At 38.8% G+C, this 25,949-nt stretch overlaps 1 protein-coding gene and 1 pseudogene across 2 annotated transcripts; both read right to left on the bottom strand.

The window, feature by feature from the left end:
- Positions 1-1,273: 1,273 nt before the first annotated feature.
- Positions 1,274-24,404, bottom strand: mmd (monocyte to macrophage differentiation-associated). 2 transcript variants are annotated; one of them, XM_084744267.1, is made up of 7 exons: positions 24,231-24,404; positions 9,706-9,787; positions 9,435-9,595; positions 7,487-7,561; positions 7,288-7,389; positions 5,000-5,069; positions 1,274-3,793 (listed from the first exon to the last, which is right to left on the bottom strand). In XM_084744267.1, exons 1-7 carry the CDS (start codon positions 24,266-24,268, stop codon positions 3,590-3,592), a joined length of 732 nt encoding a protein of 243 aa, XP_084600393.1. In that variant the 5' UTR covers positions 24,269-24,404; the 3' UTR covers positions 1,274-3,589. The 2 variants fall into 2 exon arrangements, with proteins under 2 accessions (XP_084600393.1, XP_084600394.1); XM_084744268.1 differs by lacking the exon at positions 24,231-24,404 and adding an exon at positions 11,576-11,987.
- LOC146309116 (small integral membrane protein 36 pseudogene) lies at positions 24,365-25,046 on the bottom strand (annotated as a pseudogene).
- Between the last annotated feature and the right edge of the window lie 903 nt (positions 25,047-25,949).

The following is a 25,949-nucleotide window of genomic DNA, read 5'->3' as shown; positions in this document are numbered from 1 at the left end:
TGATAAATTCTATGATCAGATATTTCTTGATATACGTAACAATTTTGCTCACTTTAAGCAAAGGTCTTGTGTAGCTGCCACAACATTATTAATTAGCAAAAAGGAGCTTGTAGATAAACATTTTTTTAATGTTCCTCAATTTGAAGTATCAGTGAAGCTACAGGGAGCTTTCATTTTGTGTTGATTCTGGCTGCACCTGCAGACATAAGCCTTATGACCACCACCGCCTGGTGTCATAAAACCCTCCGCCAGGATGCCGCGTGCATTTGTTTTGGAAACAAGGCAAATCAGGGCACTTTTTTTTTGCAATGGATGAGAGCAGCCATACGTCACATCCCACCACCACGCCCCCCTTTGAGTGAAAACAAGCGCTTTGAACGGCCAATCAGTATGTGTCTGTGTCAAACACTTCGTCACAGGTTTGTTAATGATGCAGTGAGTAAATGACACGTGAGCCGAATGTGTCTGCAGATCAGAGTGAATCAGTGAAGAGTCTTTTTGATGGTGGAGCTAAACGTTTTACTGTGAAAAAATGTGGTCCTACCATAAAACACCTACTTTTTGAATGGAGTTTGGTTCAAGGGTCTGCAACAACAACAAAAGTAAAGTGTCACAGTGATATAAAAAGTGACAGATGTACGTGGAGATTCATGAAGCCAGCTTGGTCCACTTTGATAGAGGCAGACCAAGTAACCATGCTGATCATTGATGTGTAAAAACTGGCCAGAAGGTTTGGTTCTTTGGACCCACTGCCCTGCATGTTTTAGATCAAACACACCTGATTCATTCTCTTTTCTATGATTGTAAAGCACTTGGTGCTACAATTCCTTTTGTATGAAAAATGCTATACAAATAAAGGTATTATTATTATTATTAATGGCAATTGTATTCGTTATTAAAATTTTCAGATTTATTTCCATACATTTCAATGGAATAAGTTTTGTTATGGGATCAGCCTTTGTTTAGTTTGTTTTGTTTCACTCAATATTTTATTTCAGTAGTGTAAAATTTTCATAACCAGCTAAGAACCCATGTAGCTGCTTTAATAATAAGCAGTCACTGCAGCAACCACATCATATCTGGAGAAAAAGCCTCTTTGAAGGTTTTGCATATAATCTTTCAGAAGAGGCTTTCAAAAGCAGGTTTTTATGTTTTTTCTGTCCCTGCAGGATATGAATGAGTCTGAGCTCTGAAAACAGCGGTCAGTCAGTGCAAACAGAATTTAACCCCACGAGCGCTCGTCATGAATGAGGATCTCGTCTGGAGGCACAGATGTGGGGCATTATTTTTTATTGTCACATTAGAAAGGTGATAGTGGAGGAGCATTCATGTATATGCAGCACCATTAACAGCCAATGGAACAGAGAAGAAGCAGTTGTTTTGTCCCTGCAAAGGCCAGGATCATGTCATCCACAGAACAAAAAGGACAGAATATACAAACATTACAAAACAGAGTGGTTAAGGAAACCGTTTAAATAAGAGCCAAGATTAAGAAAATACGCAATCGTTCAGCTCACTAAGAGGAAAGCAACAGAAAGGTAATTTTATGAGCCACTGAGCACATTTACAAAACACGAACGTGAGGTTTCTCCACCCGTCGAACCCGCTTAAGAATACAGACAGAAAGAAACACTGCTCGTTCTAGTGGTGCAAATCAACAACTGAGAGAGAATCAGTGGAAATGTAATACTGGACTACAGTACGAAGGTCGTGCAGACACACACACTCTACTGCACACTGTTCACATTAAGAATAAAGTGGAAAAATTCGGTCTCGTCACGCTGCCTCAGCCGATTTTCTCTCATCGTTTGGCTCATTTTAATAAAACCCCCCCCACCTCACCTCAGTCACCTCCACACACACACAGACACACACACACACACACACACTCACACACCCTGAAATGCTGTCAGCCCACCAGCAGGGGGCGCTAAATACTCAGAAGAAACTCTGAAAACTGAGGACTGCATTTAGATATTGGTCAGAAACAAAGGATGCATCGGAAGGAAAAAAAAAACAAGAGTAACTCTGGATCAGACTGGTTGTGATCATTATAAAAAACAGAAGAAAGAAAATGAGGAAACAAATGATCACGCTTCATTTTACAGTATCCCAATAAGACGTGACAAAACTTTACAAAAACTAGAAATATTTGCTTTATTAGACAGTGGACTTGGGTGGTATCAAGGTGATACCGGGGTATTTAGAAATTCTGAAGGTATAATTTCAGTACCATCACTGTGAATAAAGTTATCGACAACAAACTGCAGAAGTTGCATCTGTTTTTAGGGGTCTTAGCCACCTGAAAAATTGTTTGGGGGTAGAAAATATATAATTGGCTGTTCAATTCTGCTCTATAGGCCTCCTTAGCTAATCAATTAATAATTTATTGTAGGCTGGACAATGTCATATATGCTACAATTAATTCTATCAGCAGCCCAGTTTTTACATTGTTGTTGGTTCGTTATTTTTTTCCTCCACACAAATACTGTCATAATCCATCTCCCCAGGTGAAATGTCAGTCAGGTATGAAGGTGGATACCACTCACACCTATAAGACACTATCAGACATCATATATCTGCTATTTCTCCATTTAATTTATGGGTAACTCAGCAGTCTGATATGGGTCTAACAGCGGGAAATAATACACTTTAGTTTACAGTACAGTTCTGTTGTAATGTGTCCCTAATTATCCTTTAATAAAGTCTGATAATGGATTTAATACTGTCTAATTAAGTACATATAATTTCAGTTTTGTCTGATTTGATACAAAGTACATCATGTTACGTCTTACTGGTGTATGGTGAAATAAAGTGCGATCCAAACTTCTATCGAGAGCTTTTTCTTGTCATTTCCTTTCTGTCTTCAAACACTTCAAATCTCTATTAACTACTGACAAGGGCTGGGAATCAAACCTCAATACCTTTTGGTACAAAACTTGTCATCAAGTAACTCTACTTGTTCTTTGATCAGATAATTCCTGATTTAAATTTTGCCAATTTTAAACTATTTGACACCTGCTTGTGGGATCTTTGGTTACTTTTTTTAAATGAAAAAATGCAGAGAAATGTTTATATTTCTCAAAATAGAGTATAAAAACTTTTGGTATTGGTACTGAAACTCCAGTGTTTTGATGATAACCCAGCCCGGCTACTGATAACAGCTGATTTTTTTTAGCACCTCATTCGATATCCCCAGTGTTCAAACACCCGTTGAAATGGATGAATCTCCAGGTTTTGACACACGAATGACCCCAATGTGGAATGTAACGTACTTCAAGTGATACAAAAGACTGCTATCAAATTTCTCAAACACTCATGAATGTGCCAGGGTTAATTGTAAAAAGTCAAAATTCCCTCCCTCACTGAAGTTGTACAAAACGGCTTTGAAAGTAGCTTTTGTTCATCAGAAAAAAATCTGTTCTCCGTGTTAGAAAACAGTAAACAATTCACGGTCATCGTTTTCGTAAACTTTTGGGCTGTCGCTGCAGCTTCAGTGGGCAGTTGAGGGAATCGGTGTGCAGGCGCCTCTGCTCAGGGGCACCGGGGGGGAGGAAGGTGGAGAACCGGCGTCCAGCCCCGGCTGTGGTCACGACTCGAGGAGGCTGTCGGCGCTGGGGGCCTTGTAGAGGTATTTCCAGATGGCGTAGTAGTGCACGGCCGCAGCCAGCGCCACGAACACGTGCCAGATGGCATGGGCGAAGGGGATGACGCCGTCGCTCTTAAAGAAGAACACACCGAGGCAGTAGATGAGTCCGCCGCAGGCCAGCTCATGAAGGCCCTCAGTGTTGCTCTGCAGAACGCACAAACAAAAGAAAATACATGAGAAATGTTGTGGAACAAAAACAAATTCAGCTGCTGAGTTATATTGTTATATTGTATATATTGTTCCATCAGTGATAGTGTCCCATCTTTACTTTTATATTTCCTTTGTTTGAATAGTTCACGACATGCTTTTTTTATTTCTTCTTGCTTATACTTTTATATTCTATTTTCTTCATTTTTATTGACGCTTTTCTATATTTTTACTATCCACTTTGCTGCTGTAAAACCATAAATTTCCCCATTGAGGGATCTTAATGATTTGTCTCTGTACTGATCCCCTGGTATTACTGTATATTGATTTCTGTTTATAATTGAAGTCTATAAAAAAATACAGTATGGTTCTCCAGCCTTTAGAAACCACCAGTTGCAAAATTGCATATGTTGGGTATTTAGCATATCGATGAATAATTACCCATATATGCTGGAGCTTTTGGAAGTTACTGATGATGCAGAATCTGTTTTTGATACTTTCAAATTTTATATTTCAACTCCTGATGGGACAATTTTGATAAAGCTTTCATGAAATGCAGCTAAATGCAATGACTGAGGCAACTATTTGACTTGTTGCTTCCTCAAAAAAGTACTTATAAAATAAGTGTTGAATATGTTCACATTTTTCATGTTGTCTCTTTTTTTGGACCAATTATGGCAACAGCATCAATCAACAAATATCAACAAACAGGATCTCAAGGCTGCTATATTCATTACAACCACAAGAGGGCAGCAGAAAATCAACACAGACAAAGTGTTGAGGTTTGGTTCCCAGTAACATCATGCATGTTAGACCACTTTCTGAAATGGATCAAAATATACATTTTAAAAAGGATTGACTGACCAGATAACCAGTAGAAATACAGAATAGGCGGGGCTTAGCAAAACAACAGGCCAGGATCAAAAATAAATAGATATTCAAGCAATATAGAACTAAGATAGAAAGGCATGAAAAGATATAAAATCTTCTCTAAAATTAATAAAACTTATGAAACTGATCTTCATTCAGCTGTAAAACACTCTTTTCAAGAGGAGGAAGTTTCACACACACACACACACACAGTCATCATCTCCACCTCCACCCTGCAGCAGCAGCCTGTCGGGCCGCGCGGTGGAAGAAGTGACGCGATGATTCGGCGCATGCATATTAACCGAATGTGACGTTAAGACATGATAATATTACCATTGACGTCACGACTGATGCGGGGAAAAAACCCATCGTCAAATAGAAGGCCAGCTCAACAAGTTTATACCTGTAAAGACAAAGAAACGCAACGTGTTGACTGATGAGAACAATGTGACACAATGATCAAGCACATTTCAGGCACAAGCAAAAGGGGTGTTGTTGGGAAAAACATATCCCAAACAGAGTTTATACAGCTTTGACATTAAAGCACTTTCAAGGCACCTACACCAAAAATGTCTAGACTCTTGAAGCCTTTATCGTCACTCTAAATTTTTACTACAAATGCAATTGCAAATTCTTAACTTTGTATCAACACCAGTCTCACCTTCAAGGAAAATACTGACCACATCTTTTAAGAAATGTGAATGAGCCAAAATATTGTGGAAAGCATCCTATCTTTTAACATGACAATGTGGATCAATAATCTGAACTCTGAGAGGAGGAACAATCATAGATGACAGCGAACATGGCCTCCAAAACTTTACAGAAAGCACAAAGGCAGTGAGTTTGAACTTTTACCTTCAGGGAGACATTACAGACTACCAATGGCAAATAAAAATATCTACAGGAAGTCCTTTGCTGTCGAGGTAATTAATGAAATTAGGATCCGGTAGACCAGGATACAGGGTGGTGCTCTGGACTGCTGCAGTAGATTAATGTGATATGGTGTGTAGTATTTGTATTTGTATGTTCTGATCATGATTATTTAATGCTGCATAGTTTCAACACTGATGACCGGATCGTTTCATTTCAAATATTAAAAAGTTTTTAGTTTATGTGAGGGATTGTGCAGATGAGACACCAGCATTTTCTGGAGCGTTTATCCAAATTCAAGCATATTCCAAACCTTGAAAACATAAGCATTTTGCAAACTTTCAAAGACATTCTATGATCCCTGTTTTAAAGAAAAACATATCTCATTGTATCTTATTTTTGCCATAAGACTGTCAAGTAAAGCAAAAGTAAAATCAGATAAGAAACAAGCAGGTGCCAAAACTTTTAAAGACAACTTAAATTCATCCTATCAAGAATAGAACGTGCAAAATTAGTTGTGCTGACAACTAATTACATTAATCCATCTTAAAGGAGAAATAAATAATATATTTAGTGTATTAAATCATTCAGTATGCAGTATGCTCTCCTTTGACATTTCCATTCCAGTGAAGAAAGTATTTTGTTTGCCTGTTTCACATTTACTAGAGTTGAAATTAACGCAGAATGAGTAGGTGTCTGTTTACGAGTTGTAAGAAATCATGAATCACTGGCAGCTTGTTGTGACAACCCCTATACATGCATGAGGCAACGCTCGGGGCATTAAGTGTGCTAAAACGCTGTAAGAGCTCATTATTGTGACTGAGCACGAACAATGAAATGAAGCGCAGATGAAACCTGCCAAACCAGCCTTCGAACAGATCTGGTTAACAGTAATCTGAGAGATGGAGTGAAATCAGCTTTTTAACAGACCTTCAAACAGCTGATTCACAACCTTGATGAAGTTTAGAGATTCTGTGACCAGAGGAAAGTCTTCATGTACAGATCATGAGACTGGTTACAACAGAGAACTCACTTCACGGGTCTTCAGACTGAAACTCATGCAATCAAGGAGGTTTTCTAGACATTTTGACTGGATAGACCACAACTGTTGCCTGGTTATTTTATGGTATTATTAATGATTTTTCATTATGGATTAATTTGTCACCTATTCTCTAACTAATCTCTCTAACTAATCAAAAAAAAAAAAACCAAAAAAAACCCCAGTAAAAATCAAAAACATTCAAGGAGCAACAAGCAGGAAACTTTTGGCAATTTCTTTCAACAAAATAATGTTTAAAAAAATGTCCAAAAAATGACAATAAAGACTGCCCGTGCAAGTAAAATGCCATGTTGGGCTGCTGAATCTAGCAACTCACTTTAGAATTAAACTATAAAAGTATATTGATCATTAATTTATTATTAAAGAAATTTTTCATGCAAAAATGGTAGAAAACGCTGTTTTCAGTCTCTCAAATATGGAGAATTCCCACTTTCCCCCCTTTCTCTGTTTTCTCTTAAACATTTACAGACATCACCTTGGACTTTGAAAAACTGGGCTGGAAATGTTTCAGACATTTTTAGACGTTGTAGCCCTCAGTTAAACATGGCACTTAACTTGAGTCTTTGTTATAATTTGATAAACGCTAAAGAAGAATGAAAAGAAGGTAAATATTGACTTGGGGATGTCAAAAAAATCCTAAAACATTAATAAAACATTAATACTGAACCCTGCTGTTGTAAAATGAACTCACTTTTCATGATAGTTGAAGACATATATGGTTCCAGCAGCAGCCATGAGCCACACAAACCAGCGCATGTGTGCTGCTAGAGGGCCCAATTCACGCAGGTTCAACCTGAGTGGAAACAAGAAAACAAAATTCAGTGTCATTTCAGTCTCCATTTATGACACAAGCGCCTCCGAGTACATAACGTCCTCAGTCTGACACTCACCAGGGTGTGTAGGAGGCAGCGATGAAGAAGTAAATGACAACTCTGTCACACATGTGGAAACACTGTTCCACAGACCTGAAACAAACAAACAAACAGGTGAACAGGTTAGGTCTTGTTTACTGAAAGACATACAAAGCAGAAACATAATTTGCATGCATTTACCAAGAAAAGTCTCTACTTCACAGGAAGTGATATCATGTTTTGACAAAAGAAGGAGTTCATTGTAGTGAGCTGTAATTCATAACGACACAAATGCAAATATACTGAAGTGATTGTCAGACAGCGTGGGAACTCTCAACCGGACAGGTGACACAAGGTGCTGTGTTAAATCGGAGATAAAAGTTTACTTTTTTAAGCAATCAGTGAAGATGTTGTTATCTAGTGGTCAGGATTTAAACACAATACAAAATGAACCACTGCCACAAATTTCTGCATGTACAATGAGCGTGTTTTTGAGAAACCACAATATCACAAAACTCAAGGGTATTGATATTTTCTTGCACCCCTATTTGCAGCTGCATGTCGCTCTGTCAGATACTTGCAGTTCGGTTAGGTTTAGCTACAAAACCTGCAGGACAACAGGGCGGATGCATGGGTCAAACACAGGACCTTTACATGTGAGTCTGGGGTTTATTTCCCATGCATAGTTATTCTTAAACAAATCATTATTTCTTTTTCTCTGACATCTTTAAATATCCTGTGACTTACTCAAGAGACAGAAGTACGAATCTACTAGAGCTGTCCCTGACAAAAGACCTTTCTAGTCAGCTAGTAATCGGACATTTACAATATTAATTTAATTATTTACATACATATATTTTGGGGAAACGAAGCAAGCCGTCTGTTAAATGTGTTGCAACAACCAGCAGGGGAGACTGAACAGTTTGGTAATTTATTTAACCACAATATAGCCTAACTTTATTTATTTCCAACTTTGCAAACCTAAATACTTCACAAAGAGAGAAACATGAAACTAGAAACCAAAGTAACAGCACTCTACAAACAGAGACACGGCCACAGAAGGAAGCTGAAGAATGCCACAGATGAAAATATCCTTGTCAGCACTGAGGTATCAGTTTAGTGTTGTTATTCCCCCACAGGGACACAGACATTCTACTTCCAAAACTCAAAATCACAGACCAGCTTACTGCAAAACAACAATATTCTTAATATTACAAAAAGTAATAACTTTTGATTGCGTCCCTCACTCTTTTGGGAACTTTTTTAAATTAAGAAATAGTTATGGTAATATCATGTGTCTGTCTTAATGACACAACTTTAATATTTCATCCACAGTGAAAACACACAACAACAACAACTGTAGGCAACAGCAGAAACAGGCAAGACAGACAACTTAGTGTTATTTTCCCCTTGAACAAACACAAACTCCCAGAGTTTCTGCCCCACAAAAGACTGAACAGGCGTTAACACTTCATCCGTCGAACAGTGTGCAATGACAGAAACATGAAACTGGAAACCAAAGTGGCACGCCAAAAACACAACACAGCCACAGAGGGAAGCTAAAGAATGCATAAAGATTAAAATACCCTTGTCAACAGTGAGGTATCGGTGTAGTGCTGTTATTCCCCCACAGAGACACTGATATTCTACTTCCAAAACTTAAAATCACAGACCAGTTTACTGCAAAACTATGATTTTATTCTAAATTACAATTACAAAAGGAGTGGCTGTTTGATTGTGTCCCTTGCTCTTCTGTCAGTGTCCTCAAGCATTCAATAGGTTATTGTACCTCCGGTGTTCTTCAAGCTTTTTAAGACATTTTAATTCTACTTAGAATGAAATTTTAATGCCAAACTTCACAGTGATACCTGCAAAAGTATTGAAGACAGCATGGAAAATCAGTATGAATTTTAAGACCTAAAATTATTATTTACAAGGTACTAGAATTTAGGGAAACATTTGATTATAATAATCTCCTCCTCCTCACCTCATGTGGCTCTTCTTCCAGGTGATGATATGAAACACAGTGGAGACCAGGAAGAGGGCGCACAGGCCCATGCCGTACACCCAGGCAGTGATCCTCTCCCAGCCGGTGTCCGACAGACGGTGCAGCAGCGCCATGCCCACGAAGGCCGGCACAATGAGGAGCTGCAGGGACGGAAAGAAATAATTAAAGAAACATTAAAACTACGCGTTTCACACGATGTCGTCTACTTAAAAAAAACAAAAAACAAAAAAAGAAAAGTCAAGCCACTCACTGCATGAGTGTAGCAGTTTGCAGCGTGCTCATAGCAGGTGGGCTGGTAGCGGCAGTTAGCAGAGGCCCGTCTGTTCATGAACCTGAAACACAGAAATAAACAAAACAAAAAATAAACAACTATGGAAGGATGATTATCAACAAAAACACCAAAAGGCAACTGATCACTTTGTGAAATTCTATACCGATACAATGTTTAAAAAAAAAAAAAAGTCCAATACCTCATACTGCAGACATTTTTGTGTTTTTGTTTGTTTGTTATTATGTCATTATTTATTCCCTGTTTTGTGCCAAGGAAACAAAGAAATCTTCATTAAAAAAGATTCTTCTTCTGTTAGCAACTGTTGTCTGAGTCTGATTCCAAATGTTCAACACAACATTTAGTGAGCGCAAAATTTATGTGATGCAACGAATAAACAATGTCGCCAATATGACTGTTGTCTTCTTTGCCAATAGGCTGATTGCAGTCAACAAGGCAAATATACCAATACCAATGTTCAGCCAATAAATCAGTGCATCACTTCAGTGGATTGGTCTGGCATTTCAGTGCATAACGGTCACAATAAATATAGTAACAAAAATGCTACAGGTCAAAAATGCTAAATATAAAATTTACAATAAAGAATATGTAAAATATATATTTTTAAAAATAAATGTACAGTGTTTAAAGTGAAGAAGGTGCAAAATGAAAAAAGAAAAGTTCACAGTGTACAAAGCATGTGAAATGACAGACAAACTGAAGGTCAGGGTTTTAGGAGACTTGGATCACTCCAGCAGTATGTAGACACGTTTTTTGCGATGCTGTTTTCCTGTGAAACTCCAGCGGTGTTTTGTGGACTAAAAAACTAAACCTGACCTTCAATCGGCATGAGGGTGAGTAGATAATGCCTGAATTTTCATTTTTGGGTGAACTATTTCTTTAAGTTAACTAGGCACGCAAAGTTTTTGTTAATATTTAAATAATTCTATTTTGCATAAAACTGCAACTAATTTTTATTTCTGTTATGGAAACCAAAGGCAGATCTGGAGAAATATTTGTGGGGTGGCATAAAGATTTTAAGGAGTAGCATTAATATATTGATTTACTGAAATTCCAAATAATCATATATATCAATATTTGCTTGGAAAATTGAGATATTTTAACTAGGCTTGCAAAGTTTGTGCATTTTCCTTATATCAGTAGTTACATGTTAAGGATCATTAGTAATTAATAAGGTGTAAAATGCCTGCCTTTTCCTCAGTTGTAAGTTTTATTAACGATTCTAATGACTCATAAGTTATGTGAAATATAAAGAGCAAAAACTTTGAACAAAAACAAACGTCAGACTGGGTGTAATTACTGCCATTTCTAGACTGAAATGGCTATGGGAGCACTATCAGATCGACTGATGATGAATTATTGTGGCACGTGAGTAAATAATTGAAGAGTGATATCTAAAGGTGGCATTAGAAATCAATAAGTTGTTTTATTTCCAAATCCAACGAACATAAACCCATCACTTAGACTAAAATGCGCATAAAACATAGTTACATACAAGTTATAGATTTTTAACGCATTATTTTTCAAATCAATGTAAATGAATGTTAAATTTGACAGCTCTGAACAGTATAGACAGACAGACAGATAGATTTAAGGCATCATTAATTTTAAATGATTTTGTTAACATGATATATCTACACAGTAACTGTTACATGACTCAACCTGAAAGAAAAACGGGTTTGTGTTAACGGACATGAGGAATGAGAAATGTAACCACACCTGACTAACATTAGCGTGCTGTAATCACCTGAGAGAGACACGACGAGTGAACAATCTTTGTCAAACAAACCAAAACACGATTCTGACAGTGAGATTTTAGGATTTCACCCACCTCTGAAAGCTGTTTACCCTCTTCATTTCACAGCCTTATTCAGCACCGGGAGCAAAGAAAAAGATCAGCAAACCCCAGCAAACAAAAGAGCCACCAAACCCCGCTTTACAAAGGCAAGAATAAAACAATAAAGTGTCCTGACAAGCCAAAGGAAACGGAAGGCCTAGCATTAGCTAACGAAGCTAACTTTCACTACAGCTACTACAAGGCACCGGCAGCATTAATACTCCCACCACAAAGGCACCATTTTAGTCTTTTTCTTAATACCATTCTGTGACAAATACTGGCTCACTGCCTCGACCTTAAGCTACAAAATATCCATAAGCACCAGCGGCAGCCAGGACAAACCGAAAAAGACCCCCGCAAGCCCGAAGCTCCGCCGGTCAGTGACAAGCTGCTGCTCCCCGCTGAGCCGCTCAACAAAATATATGATTTCTGTTTGTGGCCCTCCGCCCAATCAGTGGTGAGATGTTGACTGACAGCGGTCTGAGCCAATCAGGAGACAGAATACCGGCCGAGTGTATTTGTTAAATTTTTTATTCTGTATTTATTGTTTTTACTAATTTACTTGAATCCTTTTATTATTATTATTATTATTATTATTATTATTATTATTATTAGTAGTAGTAGTAGTAGTAGTAGTAGTAGTAGTAGTATTATGTCAGTGTTGTATGGCCTGGTAAATATGGTAAGAAATGGAAAAAAAAATAATTTAACTATTTAGCTATTTTACAGTTTCATTAAGCGTTTAAGTGATTTTTCATACAGAATTACACAAAATGCTGTTTTCAGCCTCACATATGTAGATTTCCCTATTTGCTTCACTTAACGTCATATTAAAGGGATAGTTCACCCAACAATTCAAATTCAGTCATTACCTACTCACCTCATGCCGACTGATGGTCAGGTTTATTTTCTTACTCCACAAAACACTGCTGGAGTTTTAAAGGAAAACAGTGTTGCAGAATCTCCCAAAATGCTGACCAGTTTTCACACATAATAATAAAAACTTTTAAAAAGCCTTCATTCTGCTCGTCTGGCATAATCCAAGTCTGCTAAAGACCCGTCATGCCGTTTGCACGTCATCAAAACACACACACCCAGTTCAGACACTGTGCATGTGAATGTGGCTCCAAGCTGAGGATCTACAGTGAAGAATCTCTAGACTGACAAAACAAGACATTTAAAGACATTAATGTCTCTCTTGATCAAGAGACAGTCATTTGTTTATTCCATATAAAGGCTTTTCTTGTCAGCCTATTTTCTTCTTCTTCCAGATAAAATAACCAGTTCCATAACTGGGCAACACATTCCAGCGAGCTCCACATGGTTCCCAACTCATGTCCCCCACTGTTGCCACATTTGATACATATTTGTGCACACCCAGAAAATATTTTACGGCTCTGTTTTGGACTGATTCACACATAAGATATAAATATTGCAAAGGCTCTGGACCCCAGCAGAATAATCCAGCACAGGACACACAAGCCTGACACAATTTTGACCATATTTGAAAATCCATGTCTTTCAGGTTTTTACAAAATAATTAGAATTATTTAACTCAGTCTTTCCTACTTTAACTCTTCCTCTTTTCTGTGTTGTAGGGAGTTGTTCCTGTTTGCTGTGATAGTCAGTGACCAGTTTGTGATTACTGAGTATTTCCATGTTGTCACATCCATTTTAAATGCCATGTTGTGTGTACAAAACATTCTCTCCTTTGCAAAAGGGTCTTTTTTTTTTGGCCCCACTTTTAACGACCCCTTTAATTTTATTAATCATTTTAATAAGAAGATTAAAAATCCTCCTCCATCATGACACCTGTAAAAACACTTAATGAATTATTTATTATTTATGACTGCAGAATTGATTATTTATTAAAAATTTAGACCCATCTTCAGACATTGTTTTAAATACATGTCATTTTCTTCTTTTATTTAGCACAAAATGTAGCCATAATAGATCATTAAATACACTAAATATGTGCTAGTTAGATAAAGTGTTCTTTGTGACATCCCTGACACACAGTATCAGTGTTCTGTTAAACAAAACATGTTCTTGTAAAGCGTGTTATGTAAGATGTTCCTCTGCAGTGGAGGACAACAGTTCTACACTCACCATGAACCGAAACTAACCGATGCCGTAACTTCTACTTTATAATTTCCTGCATTTCTAACAACTGTTTGACAGACTTTGCTGCAGACACAAAGGCATCACAGGCGTCTTCTTGTTGCTGGTATCGAGGGAATTTATAAATCTGGCGGTAAATCAAGAGTCACGGCAAAGTGTGATGTGTGATGTTGCAGCAGACAAAGTGCCACAGCCTGACCGTGAACAGCACACACGGTGTCACACTGTAACAGCTCAGTTACATAATAGCACTGTAACTTGATCAGTGACTCTTAGATATAACAGAGCCTTTATGTAAGACCAAAGTGCAATCCCCCCTCACGCTTAATGAAGTTCATGCTCTTGCCGCACATAACAAGGAAGAAACCAGTTCAACCCAGAGCAGGGCTGCGAGGATTAATTTGAAAATGTAAAAAATACATGTAGTCAGTGACCTAATCCAGGTATCACAATATTAAATTAATTTATTTATATAGCACCGTTCAGACACAAGGCAATTCAAAGGAGCATAGAAATACATTAAAACAAGTAAACTCACTGCTTCTTTTCTTACCTACTCACCATTCTGCATTCAGTCACCAAGAACGATGCCAAAATACTTTTCAGAAGTAGTACTAGTAGTAGTATTGATAGCCAGCTAGCTGGATTTCTGTGTAGCTAATGTTAGCTGTTGCTGTACCAGAGAACAGAGAATGGATTGATCCAGATGTACAGAGAGAGCTCATTGTTTATGTTCGGGTTTTAAAAAGGACATTAGCACAGACACGAACGGGAGATTGCCAGAGGCCGTATGTCAGGGGACAGCGTCTCCTTGTTTCTGGCTTCAGTCTGCTTTTTCCCCATGCTGCTTCATTAACACCTCTAATGTGATACAGAGCAGAGAGCTGCAGGTTGGCAACGCGTCACAGCAGGTCAGGATGCCTGTCGTTGTGTCCTGGCTGTAAACCATCCATGTCTGTGTCTGTGACTTGCACTGATCACCCTCTTGTTTAGCGGCGGATGGAGTTTCTTTGGTGTTTAACCTGCACTCTCACGTCACACAAGCAGCTGGATCAGTTTACACCCTCTCCTCTCTCTTTAGGTAACTAGGACTTTTTTAACAATAAAACATAGAGTATTCTTGTGATGGTTAATTTGTTTGATTGCGTACATATGGGTATTTAGGTTAGAGTGGATTACTTTAAAGCCCTGACGGATGTTTTCAATTATTTTACCTGATTAAACCTCTTCTCAGAACTATTAGGACTTCTTCAGACTGAGATTAAAAGAGTACTGCACTGGTTCAGCATTGCAACAACGTTATCAAACTCAACACCGACAGTTTTGATAAAACAAATTCACAATTGGTGCAACAGAACCAGAGATATCGTCTTTTTAATTCCACATATTCTTCTGGTCCCTACAATGTTGTCATGATACTAGAATTTTAAACTTTCACACAATACTAGTAAAAACAAAAAGTACTCAAGAGCTCTTTCAATACCACTGCAAAAAGAAAAAAAAGTCCTAGGAACACAACACTTACAGAAAAAGTCACTGAACACTAGTTTTTCAAGACAAATTTCCAGCCCGTCTTCACCAAAAAACGGGTGTATAATCATCTGTTATGTAACATGTTGAGCAGCAACCAGTGAAACCGAAACAAAAGGGCAGTTGCCTGGTCACAATCAGGTCGTATTTCTTGTATTACAGCTAAACACTATGCTAAAATATGTTTCTGAAAACATCATGAGGCCCATGTGTTGCACTGGGGACTCATGAGAGTCACCAAGGTAGCCACACCCTAAACAATACAGCTTCCTCATCTATCATACTTGAAATAGGACAATAATCAATAAAATAAACATCATGCTGCATTGAAGAAGAATTGAAACTAGCGCTTGGTACCATAAACTCTTTAGGAAACTATTTACTGAGGTCATAAATCAAGTGACAAATAGGGTCATTTTTGTATTAGACTCAATACAATCTGATGTCTTCCGGCAGCCAGCAGAGTCGCCCCCTGCTGGCTATCAGAAAGAATGCAGGCTTATAATACTAACACATTGGCTTTACCTTTTACACACTGAAGCTCCATCCACTAATTGAATATACAGTCTATGATAATTTTCTGCCAAATTCCACCCAACATCAACCTGAAGCATGAGGCCGTTTGTGTTTATCAAGGAGCTCTCCAGATCCACCTGTGCCACCTGTCCCACCTGTCCACCAAGTGTCCTGCTCCCTGGCCCCGTTCTGCGACGGTGCAAAAGTGTGCATTGCACCTCCAGTAAAATATTGCGCACCCTCAGTTGAAATCTGAACAATTAATACCATGCACACCGTTTTTGCTTCATGTATGTGCAACAGTGCAACATGCAAGAGGGCCAGGTGATGGTAATTATTCAGTAGTCTCAGCCAGTCACATCACTGGTCTCATAGCTCTGAAACAGCTGTGCCAATCGCCGTTAAACGTTACCATGACAGCTCAGCAAATGGAAAGCTTTACCTCTGGAAATGCCTGGATGGTTCAGAACATCACGACATGAACTCATCACCACAAATCTGCACCCAAAGACAGACAGAAGTCAGATTTTCCATCAGAAAGTTAGAATGACAGTACAGACATTGATCTGGTGATGATTTCATTGGACCAACGCTAAGCAATGATTATAATATATCTCACCTCATATATGGTCACATACTTTAGCAATTATTGTTACACAATAGCTTGTTTCAAGGATAAATGAGCTACTTTTGCTAAAAAGAAAGTTAGAGAGACTATGGTGAGCCCTGGTAAGATGTCTTCCTCATAAAAGCAGAATATGGAGCTATAACTACCCATTTTATTTTGTACTGATTGCCCAGTTATTTTTGAGATAAGTTTATAGGGTGACCCGGTGTCCCATTTTATGAGGTACTACTCAGCATTTCTATCCCTTGTCCCACCGTTCCACATATTGTCCCACATTTTGATTGGCTCTAGTTTCCAAAATCTGATTACTGCAGGCAGACAGACAGACAGACGGTTTTTCTAACATCTGGCTTTTATCCAGTGTCTGTGAACAAAGCAGAAAAGCCATCACCAACTGCGCACGCACAAGTCAGGTTCAGCTTAACCTGTCACCATTTTTACTACCCTATTGTGCTGTCTGATTGTCTCGACTGACTGTCCAGTGTAATGATTGTTGATTTTGCCTGTTAATGTTAATCATAAGTCAATTTCAATTAAGTGTAAAAACAGCAGAAGAACTGCAGAAGCACAAGTGAAAGCACAGCTAGGGTTAAGTCTGGGGCCAGAGAGGCTGACAACATGTCATTGACAGTTGAGATGGTACAAACCGTGAAGCAGAATGGAGGCCATATTATCATTATTTTAATATTAAAGTACCAAGAAAACATTGGTGTCCAAAGGTCAGTAGTCTGGAAGACTGTTGTCCAAATATCAATTGCCTAAAGAAGTTTTGGGAAACAAAAGGTGAAAGGTAGGAAGATTTAGGAACTAATGGTGTAAAATACCTGATTCCACACCAGGTGGAGCATCCCAGAGCATAAAAGCAGGCATCACACAGACTACAAGTGCTTTTCCATTGAATACCCCTTGGTTTCCTTTTATCTGCACTGATACATAGTAAACGTAGTATAGTGAGTCAACACAAAGTCACAAACCAAGCAGATATAAGCAGAATATGATGGAAACGGACTATCTATAGTCTATTGTCTGCTACTGAATCATCCAGAGGGCAAAGCACAAAGATGTCACGACCTAAGGGGCAGAATAGAAGTGTCGACTATTTAAATCAAAATTGTATCTCCTACACATTTGGTTTGTTGGGATCTGGTCACTCTAATATGGAGGTTTATATGGTGTATCATGGAATAGACCAAAAATATTCTATTGTCCAGTCCTTGGTGATAAAAAAAGACAATTACCAATCACAATTAAAATGGGATTTAAAAAAAGAAGATTTATCTCACGCCATAAACTACCATACATGTGTTTTCTTCAAAATAAGGTCCCATGGGGGACAGTGGAAGGGAAAGGCCTGTCTCTGTCACATGAGGATCAGACACCTGCTGACCTCGTTTCAGTGTCCTAAACTTTACCCCCGAGATCGCAGATATCTGATCATTTCATACTGAGAACACCAACTAAAAAAAGATCAGAAACCTCCTCAGGTGACGACCGCAGACTCTGGAGTCTTGTTCAGTGGATGACTGAGGCAAATGTGCAGGTTTTATAACAACAACTAGACGCTCATATATACTGTAGGTGGGAGAGCCCTTAGAATAAAAGAGGCTTTATGTACACACGTGACCCGGGGTTAAACAGCTTTGTAATTGGTTTACTGTTTCATGCTAGAATGCACTGACCTCCAGCGAGGAGGGCAGTTAAAAGGGAGGGAATCTGACACCAAAATCTGGATGGGAAATACATCACAACTTTTAAAAAGCAGCTTCAGCAGAACATGACGCACAAATCCAGAAAATTTTAATCACACAGCAAAGAGCTTAAAAAAATCAGTCCACATAATACATCTGCTCAAAAAAATACAACTGCAAAAAAATAAAACATTTCCACAAATTTAATTGTGCCAGTTAAATTTAGATCCCTATTTAGTGCACTATTTAACAGCTATTTATTAACAACTACCTTGAATATAAAAAACAACAACAGAGCATTGAGGTCAGAGGCTTTGCTGCTGCAGTGTTTTTGCCGTATCTCAGTTAATTAATCTTGCAGCTAACAAGCTGAGCTTAGCGTGCGTTATAGTGGAAAGCACACTGGCACTCGTGGCCGAGGGTTACAGAGTGCAGCGAAGCTCGGCTGCCCGCCTCGACTCACTTTACACCTCAGCGTCACACACACACAAGTCTGCCTTTAAGCTGAAACATTCACAATCTGAATCATGTTTTATTCAACATAAGGCTCTGCCAGGCAAAATAATGTCAAATTAGGCACAATTACAGCCATTTCTAGACTATTAATTATCGATTAATACATTTTTAACTGTTTAAATTCTTAATATCCCAAATTATAAGACAAATAAAATCTATTCACCCCTGCAGGATTGTTATCATAATGGTACAGCATCCATTCAGGTTAAGATCTTCCCAAAAATAATGTTTTATATTTATAATAATCAATCAAATTCTTATTCATCATATCGACTACATTCATCAGGCCAAATCATGGTGGCGCATAGTTGCACAAACCACCTTAAGTTTCAGACTTGAGCCAAATATTTCCCTAATTTAAGGGGTTTTACTTTGGAGTTTTGCAGAAAGCCTCTTCCCTCCTTGCCAAAGAGCTACTGTCATAATACAACACATGTGCACTTTGGTTACCATGGTTACATTTTACTCACATCATTCTTTAACTTTGAACTATAAAGAGAAATCAAAAACAGAAAAAAAATAACTGGGCAGAAAAGGAGAACGTTGTCCTCCTCGAAGAATATAGAAAGCACCAGCACATAATCCAAAATAAATTTGCGCAAACAGCCAGAACAAAATGCACAAACAGAAGAGGTGGGAAGAAGTAACTGACAAAATCAATATGAGAAAGTTGCTGTGCAGCTGAAGTCATGAAGAAATATGAAAATATTACTGTGAAAACAAGAAAGGAGACAAACATTAACAGGAGTTTCAGTGAAATGAGAATAGCTAACAGAGTTATTAAGAAGCTGCACGTCGCTCTTTGTGTCCTGAAACAATGTGTCTTGGTATCTCAGCAATCGTCTTATGTTTCACAAATTATTTCGCTTTTAAGTGACCCTCAAGAATCTCTTAAATGTACATTTGTTTGGTTACTGAGAACCCTCCAGCAACTAACTCATATTAAAGTAGCAGAGGGCAAACACTTTTCGATTAAAGGGTTTTCTGAACAACATCCTAAATCCTTGTGGTAATTTTATGCAACTAATTTTTATGCAACCAGACATAGAACATAAAACAAACAAACAAAAAAATTAGGGATGGGATGGAAGTCAGACGACAGTTTACAGCCTTCACACTGGAATAGTAAAATATATTAAATTAAAATGAGAAAAAGAACCAAAATCAAGTGGTAGCAGCAGTTCTGTGGTGTGTAGATATATATATGACACATATGCATATAATCCAAATCTTAAAATGTAAAATGTGATTAATCTTGAGATGTGATCCATTTCCTGCACATTTCTCAGAAGGAGCAGGATTACATTGAGCTCCAGCAGGTTTCTGTCCATGTTCACAGGAAGAGTTCTCAGAGCTATGAGATCTATTTCTGTTGAGTGTTGGCAGCTCAAACAGAGCTGTAATCACAATCTGTTGAATAATCAGTGGCCAGAACGCACAGTTTCTTTATCAACCAACAAAGAACTGATTCAGCTGCCTTTATAGCCTATCCTTACCCTCATGGAGATAGATAGTCATTTATACATGTGTTTTCTGGAAGGCAGATGTGTTCTAGATCAGGAGTGTCAAACTCAGTTTCATCCTGGGCCACATTAATATGTATTAATGCTGCCCTCAAAGGGCTCAGGGTTGTAAATGTAAGACTATATAAATGTATTTTTACTTGTTATCATTTTACACAATTGCCTCTGCATTCAATTATTATTGGGTTTAGTAATACCTTCATTATTAATAACCATCTCTGAATGCAAAAGTCTTGGAAAATAATGGCAAGCAGACATACAAGTGTACAACTATTCAAATATACAAAGTAGGATAAATAATATTATAAAATGACAAGGGGTTGTTTCAGTTTGGGGAGCTTATGAGCAAGGCTTCAAACCTAAATGTATATTTTCTCAAAAATAAAATGACAGCATTTTGCTATTATTTATTTTACTAGCTTCATCCACTCAGCTGTAAATGGCTATTTATGATATTCAGATGCCATCTAGCATATACCAATATCGAGCTGCTTCAGTGCAGGCTAACAAAATAGGGATGCATTATGGGACATGTAGTTTATGGACACCATATATCTGTAACGCAGCACAAAATGGTATTGCACAAAGTATATTCTTTGCAAGCCACCAAAAATGCAGTGGTGGACTGGATTTAGCCTGCAGACCTTGAGTTTGATGAGGCTAAAAACAAAAATGGATCCTCAAACGTGAGTCAAAGAACACAGCAAAATTTAACATGCAAACCTGAATGCAAAGTACGATTGAAGTGCGATCAAAAAGTAGTAATATAGATTTAAAACATCAACCACCGCCATATTTGATTCATTCGCATTGTGTTTGTAACTTGCAGTCTGCTTTGCTTGTGTGAGTAGGTGTGTAAAACTCTTTTGGTAGCTCTCACAGACAGAGAGCAAAGAAAAGAGATGGAGAATGTATTGTAACCATTGGTTGCAAGGTTTTTATAGAGTCCTGAACTCAAACACCGCTGCAGAACAGGCTGAGCTCAGAAATGTCCAAATATGAGGAAATGCAGATATGCACGTAAAGTAGAAGAAAATAAGAAAGGGTATAGAAAGGGATAAGAGGGTCTCATCAAAACTAAACTAAAACATCAAAGAACGCGTCAAATACATTTTTACCAAAGACAGTTTCTGACATTGTGAGTAGTACTTATCATGCTGATGTTTGTTTAAGGGTTCACTTCTCATATCAGTTTGGTTTAAATGAGTTATTTAATGACTCTTGCTCCAAATGACTCTGTGCTCCAATGACATTTGAACAAAAGCGCTCATATCCAGGATATCCTGTCTTCAGTTTTACACAGTGGAATTGTACAGGATTTATTTACAGTCAGTGATTTGCACCCAAAGCGTAAAGAAAACAAAAAACATGACAATCTTGAGTTACATAAAGGTTGATTCCCACTGGATTCTGCTGAAAACACAACACAAGTTTTGGCTGTTGTTTTTTAGTCCATGTTTCAGATTTTACAGGCTGTTCACTCAGCAGAGTTATTCAGATCACTCAGTGAATCTACACATCGGGAAAAAGCCCCCGCTTTGATTTCAGACCCTCTGGCTCCTCTGACAGGACAACTAATCAGTCTGACTCACACCAGAGGCCAGTGGAAGAATAAATAGTGCATTAGAGGAAAAATCGATCATAAAAAGTTCTCGTTAATGGTCAGTTTATTCATCTTGAGCTGAGGAAACGGAAGCAGCCGCTTTATGTCAACTGTTCTCAGTTTACTTATCAAACACAGCTATCATGTTCACTCGAGTTTACACAAAACTCTGTTTGCGTGTTTCTACTGATTTGATAAACCATATCTGCACTTGAGCGATAGCAGCGATATGACAGACGAAGGGAGAGCTTTTCTTTAGGATGGTTATTTATTCATCAGCCCTAAGTGTTCCAAAAAGGTTCTTCCTAAAGGGCTGTGGTTCTACCCAGAATCACTTCTTTGTAAGACTGAAAGCTCCATTAAAGGAATAGTTCACAAAATGAAAATTCAGTCATTATCTACTCACCCTTGTGCTGACTGAAGGTCAGCTTTAGTTTTTCAGTCCACAAAACACTGCTGGCATTGCAGAATCAATGGAAGTGAATGGTGACCAGCTTGCAAACATAAAAAAGAACAGAATAAAAACATAAAATGCCTCCATACTGCTCGTCTCTAACATGCCAAGTCGACAAAAAGAACTGAACTCACACCATGTTTTTAACCTGAATCTTCACCGTAGATCCTTAGTGTTGAGCCACATTCACAGACATGTTCACACATCTGAACTGGGTGTGTGTGGTGTGATATTGTGCAAATGGCATGTCGGGACTTTAGGAGATTTGGACTGTGCCAGATGAGCAGTATGGAGGCATTTTATGGTTTCTTTCCAGCCGTTTTAAACTGGTCACCATTCACTTCCATTGTTTGGGAGATTCTGCAACGCTGTTTTCCTGTGAAACTCCAGCAGTGGTTCGCCGCCTAACAAAGTAAATTTGATCCTACATCAGCATGACTGAAACCCTTTTTGAGAGAAAGAGTTATTCGAAGATTGTCAAAATCCTTGTTGCCAGTTTCAAGCCTTGACTCAAAACCAAATGTACGCAACTTTCACGTTTCTCTTTTTGATTTTTTGGTTCTGTTCGCTAATTTGTAAGGCTCTCTGAGTTGCCAAGGTGCTAGCCTATATAAATAAACTTGCCTTGCCGTGCCGTGCCCTTGCATAGTTGCAGGTAAGTGGAGCGTTGAATGGGTTAACAGCTCCCTGTTGTGTGTGGGCGGGGTGATTAAAGATACACGTCTCAAAATAAGAATCTAGACGTGGCAGGTCAGGACCTTGATCGAAGAGTTTTCACCCAGCTGTCTGCCCTTTGACAACCACATCCCTGCACATCGCACTTCCTCGAGTTATGTAAGAGGTTACTGTTCGTCCAGACTTAACCAAATGTTGAACACTAATCCCTGAATGCCAGCCAATCAAGAGCAATGCAGCTTTGATTTCAATTGAGTAGTTAAAGTAGAGATAATAGTTTTATCTGCATGCTGGAGAAGAGGAACAAAGTCCAAAGACGTCAAGGGTCGACGAGTATTTCTCTCACTTAAAGGCACTTAAAGTGCTTCATTTAAGATCTAAAAAGAGCCACAGATGTTAAGACACGACCCCAAAATGTACTCCAAGTATAAAAGTATAAAAGTCATCCTGGAAATTTCTACCAGCAAAACCAACTAAACCTCACCTTATCCCCACGGTGGTCTCGCTTGTCTTTTTGTGGTTTTTGTCTCATTACATCATTTTCTGTTGCTTTTAATTACATCTTATTACATCATTTTTTTAACTTTGTTTTTTTTTTTTTTGTTACATTTAATTTGTCTTGTTACATATCTTACAACACTTTTGTCTTTTTACTTTTTTGTCTTGTCATGCCTGTTATGTTGTTGTCTTGTTAGATCTTAAACATTAGTTTTTCTGTCTTGTTTTGTCTTCTCTTTCCGTAGTTTTTGTGTTTTTACATCTTCTTAAATCATTTTTGTTAAGTGACATCTTTTTTGTCTTGTTACGTCCTTTATGTTGTTGTTGTCTTGTTACACCTTTAACTTCGTTTTGTGTTGTGTTACATCTTTTTTGCCTTGTTACGTCTTTGTTTTTGGTCTTGTTACGTTTTTTTGGTTGTTTGTCTTGTTATTGAAATCAGTCTTGATGTTGGGAAGGTGACACACAAAGACACAAAATAAAAATAATAAATCAATATAATAGACCTCAAATGCATCAAAACTAATGTAACAAGCCTCTTTTGAAAATGTAAGGAGTAGAAAGTTCAAATATTTGTGTAATATGTGTGGAGTAGAAGTACAAGTAAAGCACAGATACACGAAAACTCTACTTAAGTACAGCAACAAAGTATTTGTACTTAGTTACCCTACACCTCTACTACACTCCTCTGTGTTTTCCTAACCCTAATCCTAAACCTCTCACCCACTCTGTCCGTCAGCACAACACAACACAACAGAAATGCCCTCTTTATTCCTTGTGCTTTATCAGTTGTGACATTTCCTCTCCACAGCAGACCGCAGGCTTTGCCTCGAGATCCTTGAGATAAAGGGGGATTTCACGTGGATACACACAACACATGTCAGTGCTCTCCCTTACCGTGCAAGTCTGGTCCGGTGTAGGTCAAATCCTAGCATTGTCCCAAGGAAAAAAAATAAAAACACAAGGAGATGTAAAAAGATACAAAAATAAAGAGTCAGGTATGTACAAAGGTGAGTCCGCTGAGTCTCCGCTCAGACCATTGTGCTCTTCTTCTCCCTGAAGTCTGAGTGCGTCGGCTCGTGGTAGGTCGTGATCATGTTGGCTGTGTCCCACCGTCCCACCGGAGCAGGAGAGCTCTGCATCACCACCAGCCTGATGGGAGACTGGGTCGGCTGCGGGTCTGGGGCGTACTCCTTGGTAGGATCTTTGCCCCGACAGTCGTACATGATACACGATATCAGGAAGACCAGGAGCAAGATAACGTAGCTGGCGATGAGGATGCAAAGGTTCAAAGTGACGGGGTCAATCTCCTGGTAGTTTTCCAGAAAGCCCATGGTGCCTGCTTCATGCTGGGCGGCCCTGAGGCCTCGAAGAGCAAGCACCTCCGGGGCCTCGAGGTATCTGAAGGTGTCGACCGCCGCTACAGCCTTAGAAACACTAAACAAGCCAGGCGACAGCAGGGCTTTCTCCCTCTCTATCCTCTTCAATCTGTCTCCCTCCCTCCCTCCATCCTCTCTCCCCGGCTTCTGTCTCTCACCTCTCTGTTTCAGATGAGCGCGGTGGATACGTGGCTTTGTGGTAAAAATACTTTAATCCGTGCCACTCCTCCTCCACCAACCTTGGATTTCTGCGATCGATGGCTCCCTTTAATAACTTAAGCTTCGGTTGTAACTCAGCAACTGTGTGTCAGATTGTGTGTTATATCATCTGCGAGCAAGTGAACATTAATTACTGTGTATGACGTATTTGAGTGCATGTTCGTGTGTGTGTTTGTGGCGTAATCTTAATCTTGATTGTGAGTGGGGATTGACGGAGGAAGCCATCTGGCTAAATAGGGGCCAGAGACTAAAAAAGCCACTCAGAAAATGCTAACAGAAGATTTAATCAAACCCAGGATGATGTGAAGGACATTTATTTCAAAAATTTTATATTTTTAAATCTGAAATCTAGACTGAATGCAGCAGCCTTCTTCCTCTGTGTGTCACACTCCTTGTTGTAGGCGAGCAGGGAATCAGAGACAGGATTATCGGTGGACAGCAAACCCCACAGGGTTATAATCTCCGTTGATGCATGACAATACACGCCATGTTTGCAGGTGCACCGACGTGTGGGATTTGCGGGCAGGGAAGCGTGAGTTTGTGTGGGAAAACTGACATCTTAAGTTTCAGCTGCATGTGTTTCAACAGGTCCTTTTGTGCCTGCTGCCGTCGTGGTTGTTGTTGTGGTTGTAGTCGTTTCAAGACAGCAGAGGGCAGCAATTAGCAGCGTTAGCGGCGGGAGAAGAATCAAAAGGAGCTGAGCTGGAGGCTGAACTTTGACCCAGACAAACACTACAGGAGACAGAGGAGGGAGGGGTCGGGAGGGGAGCACACAGGGCACAAATAAAGCCATAACTCACACTGACATGAAAATAAAAACAGTGTTTTCTGTGCATGCGCTCTCCTTTTATACTGTCTTTATTTTAACCCTGTATGGTACAGTGCTGCCTCAAGGTAACATATGCATTCTTTGCCTTTAATACTCACATAATATATATTCAATTACAGTGCAATACTTTAAATAAAGAGGCAGGGCCACAAGAAAAGTAATAGCAGGGTTTTGGTTTTTGTCATGACT

Source organism: Lutjanus erythropterus, chromosome 19 (genome assembly GCF_056507025.1).
Source record: "Lutjanus erythropterus isolate fLutEry1 chromosome 19, fLutEry1.hap2, whole genome shotgun sequence".
In the NCBI taxonomy this organism is placed as follows: domain Eukaryota; kingdom Metazoa; phylum Chordata; class Actinopteri; order Lutjaniformes; family Lutjanidae; genus Lutjanus; species Lutjanus erythropterus.
Note: the sequence above shows the minus strand (reverse complement) of the source record. Positions and strands in the feature narration are given on the sequence as shown.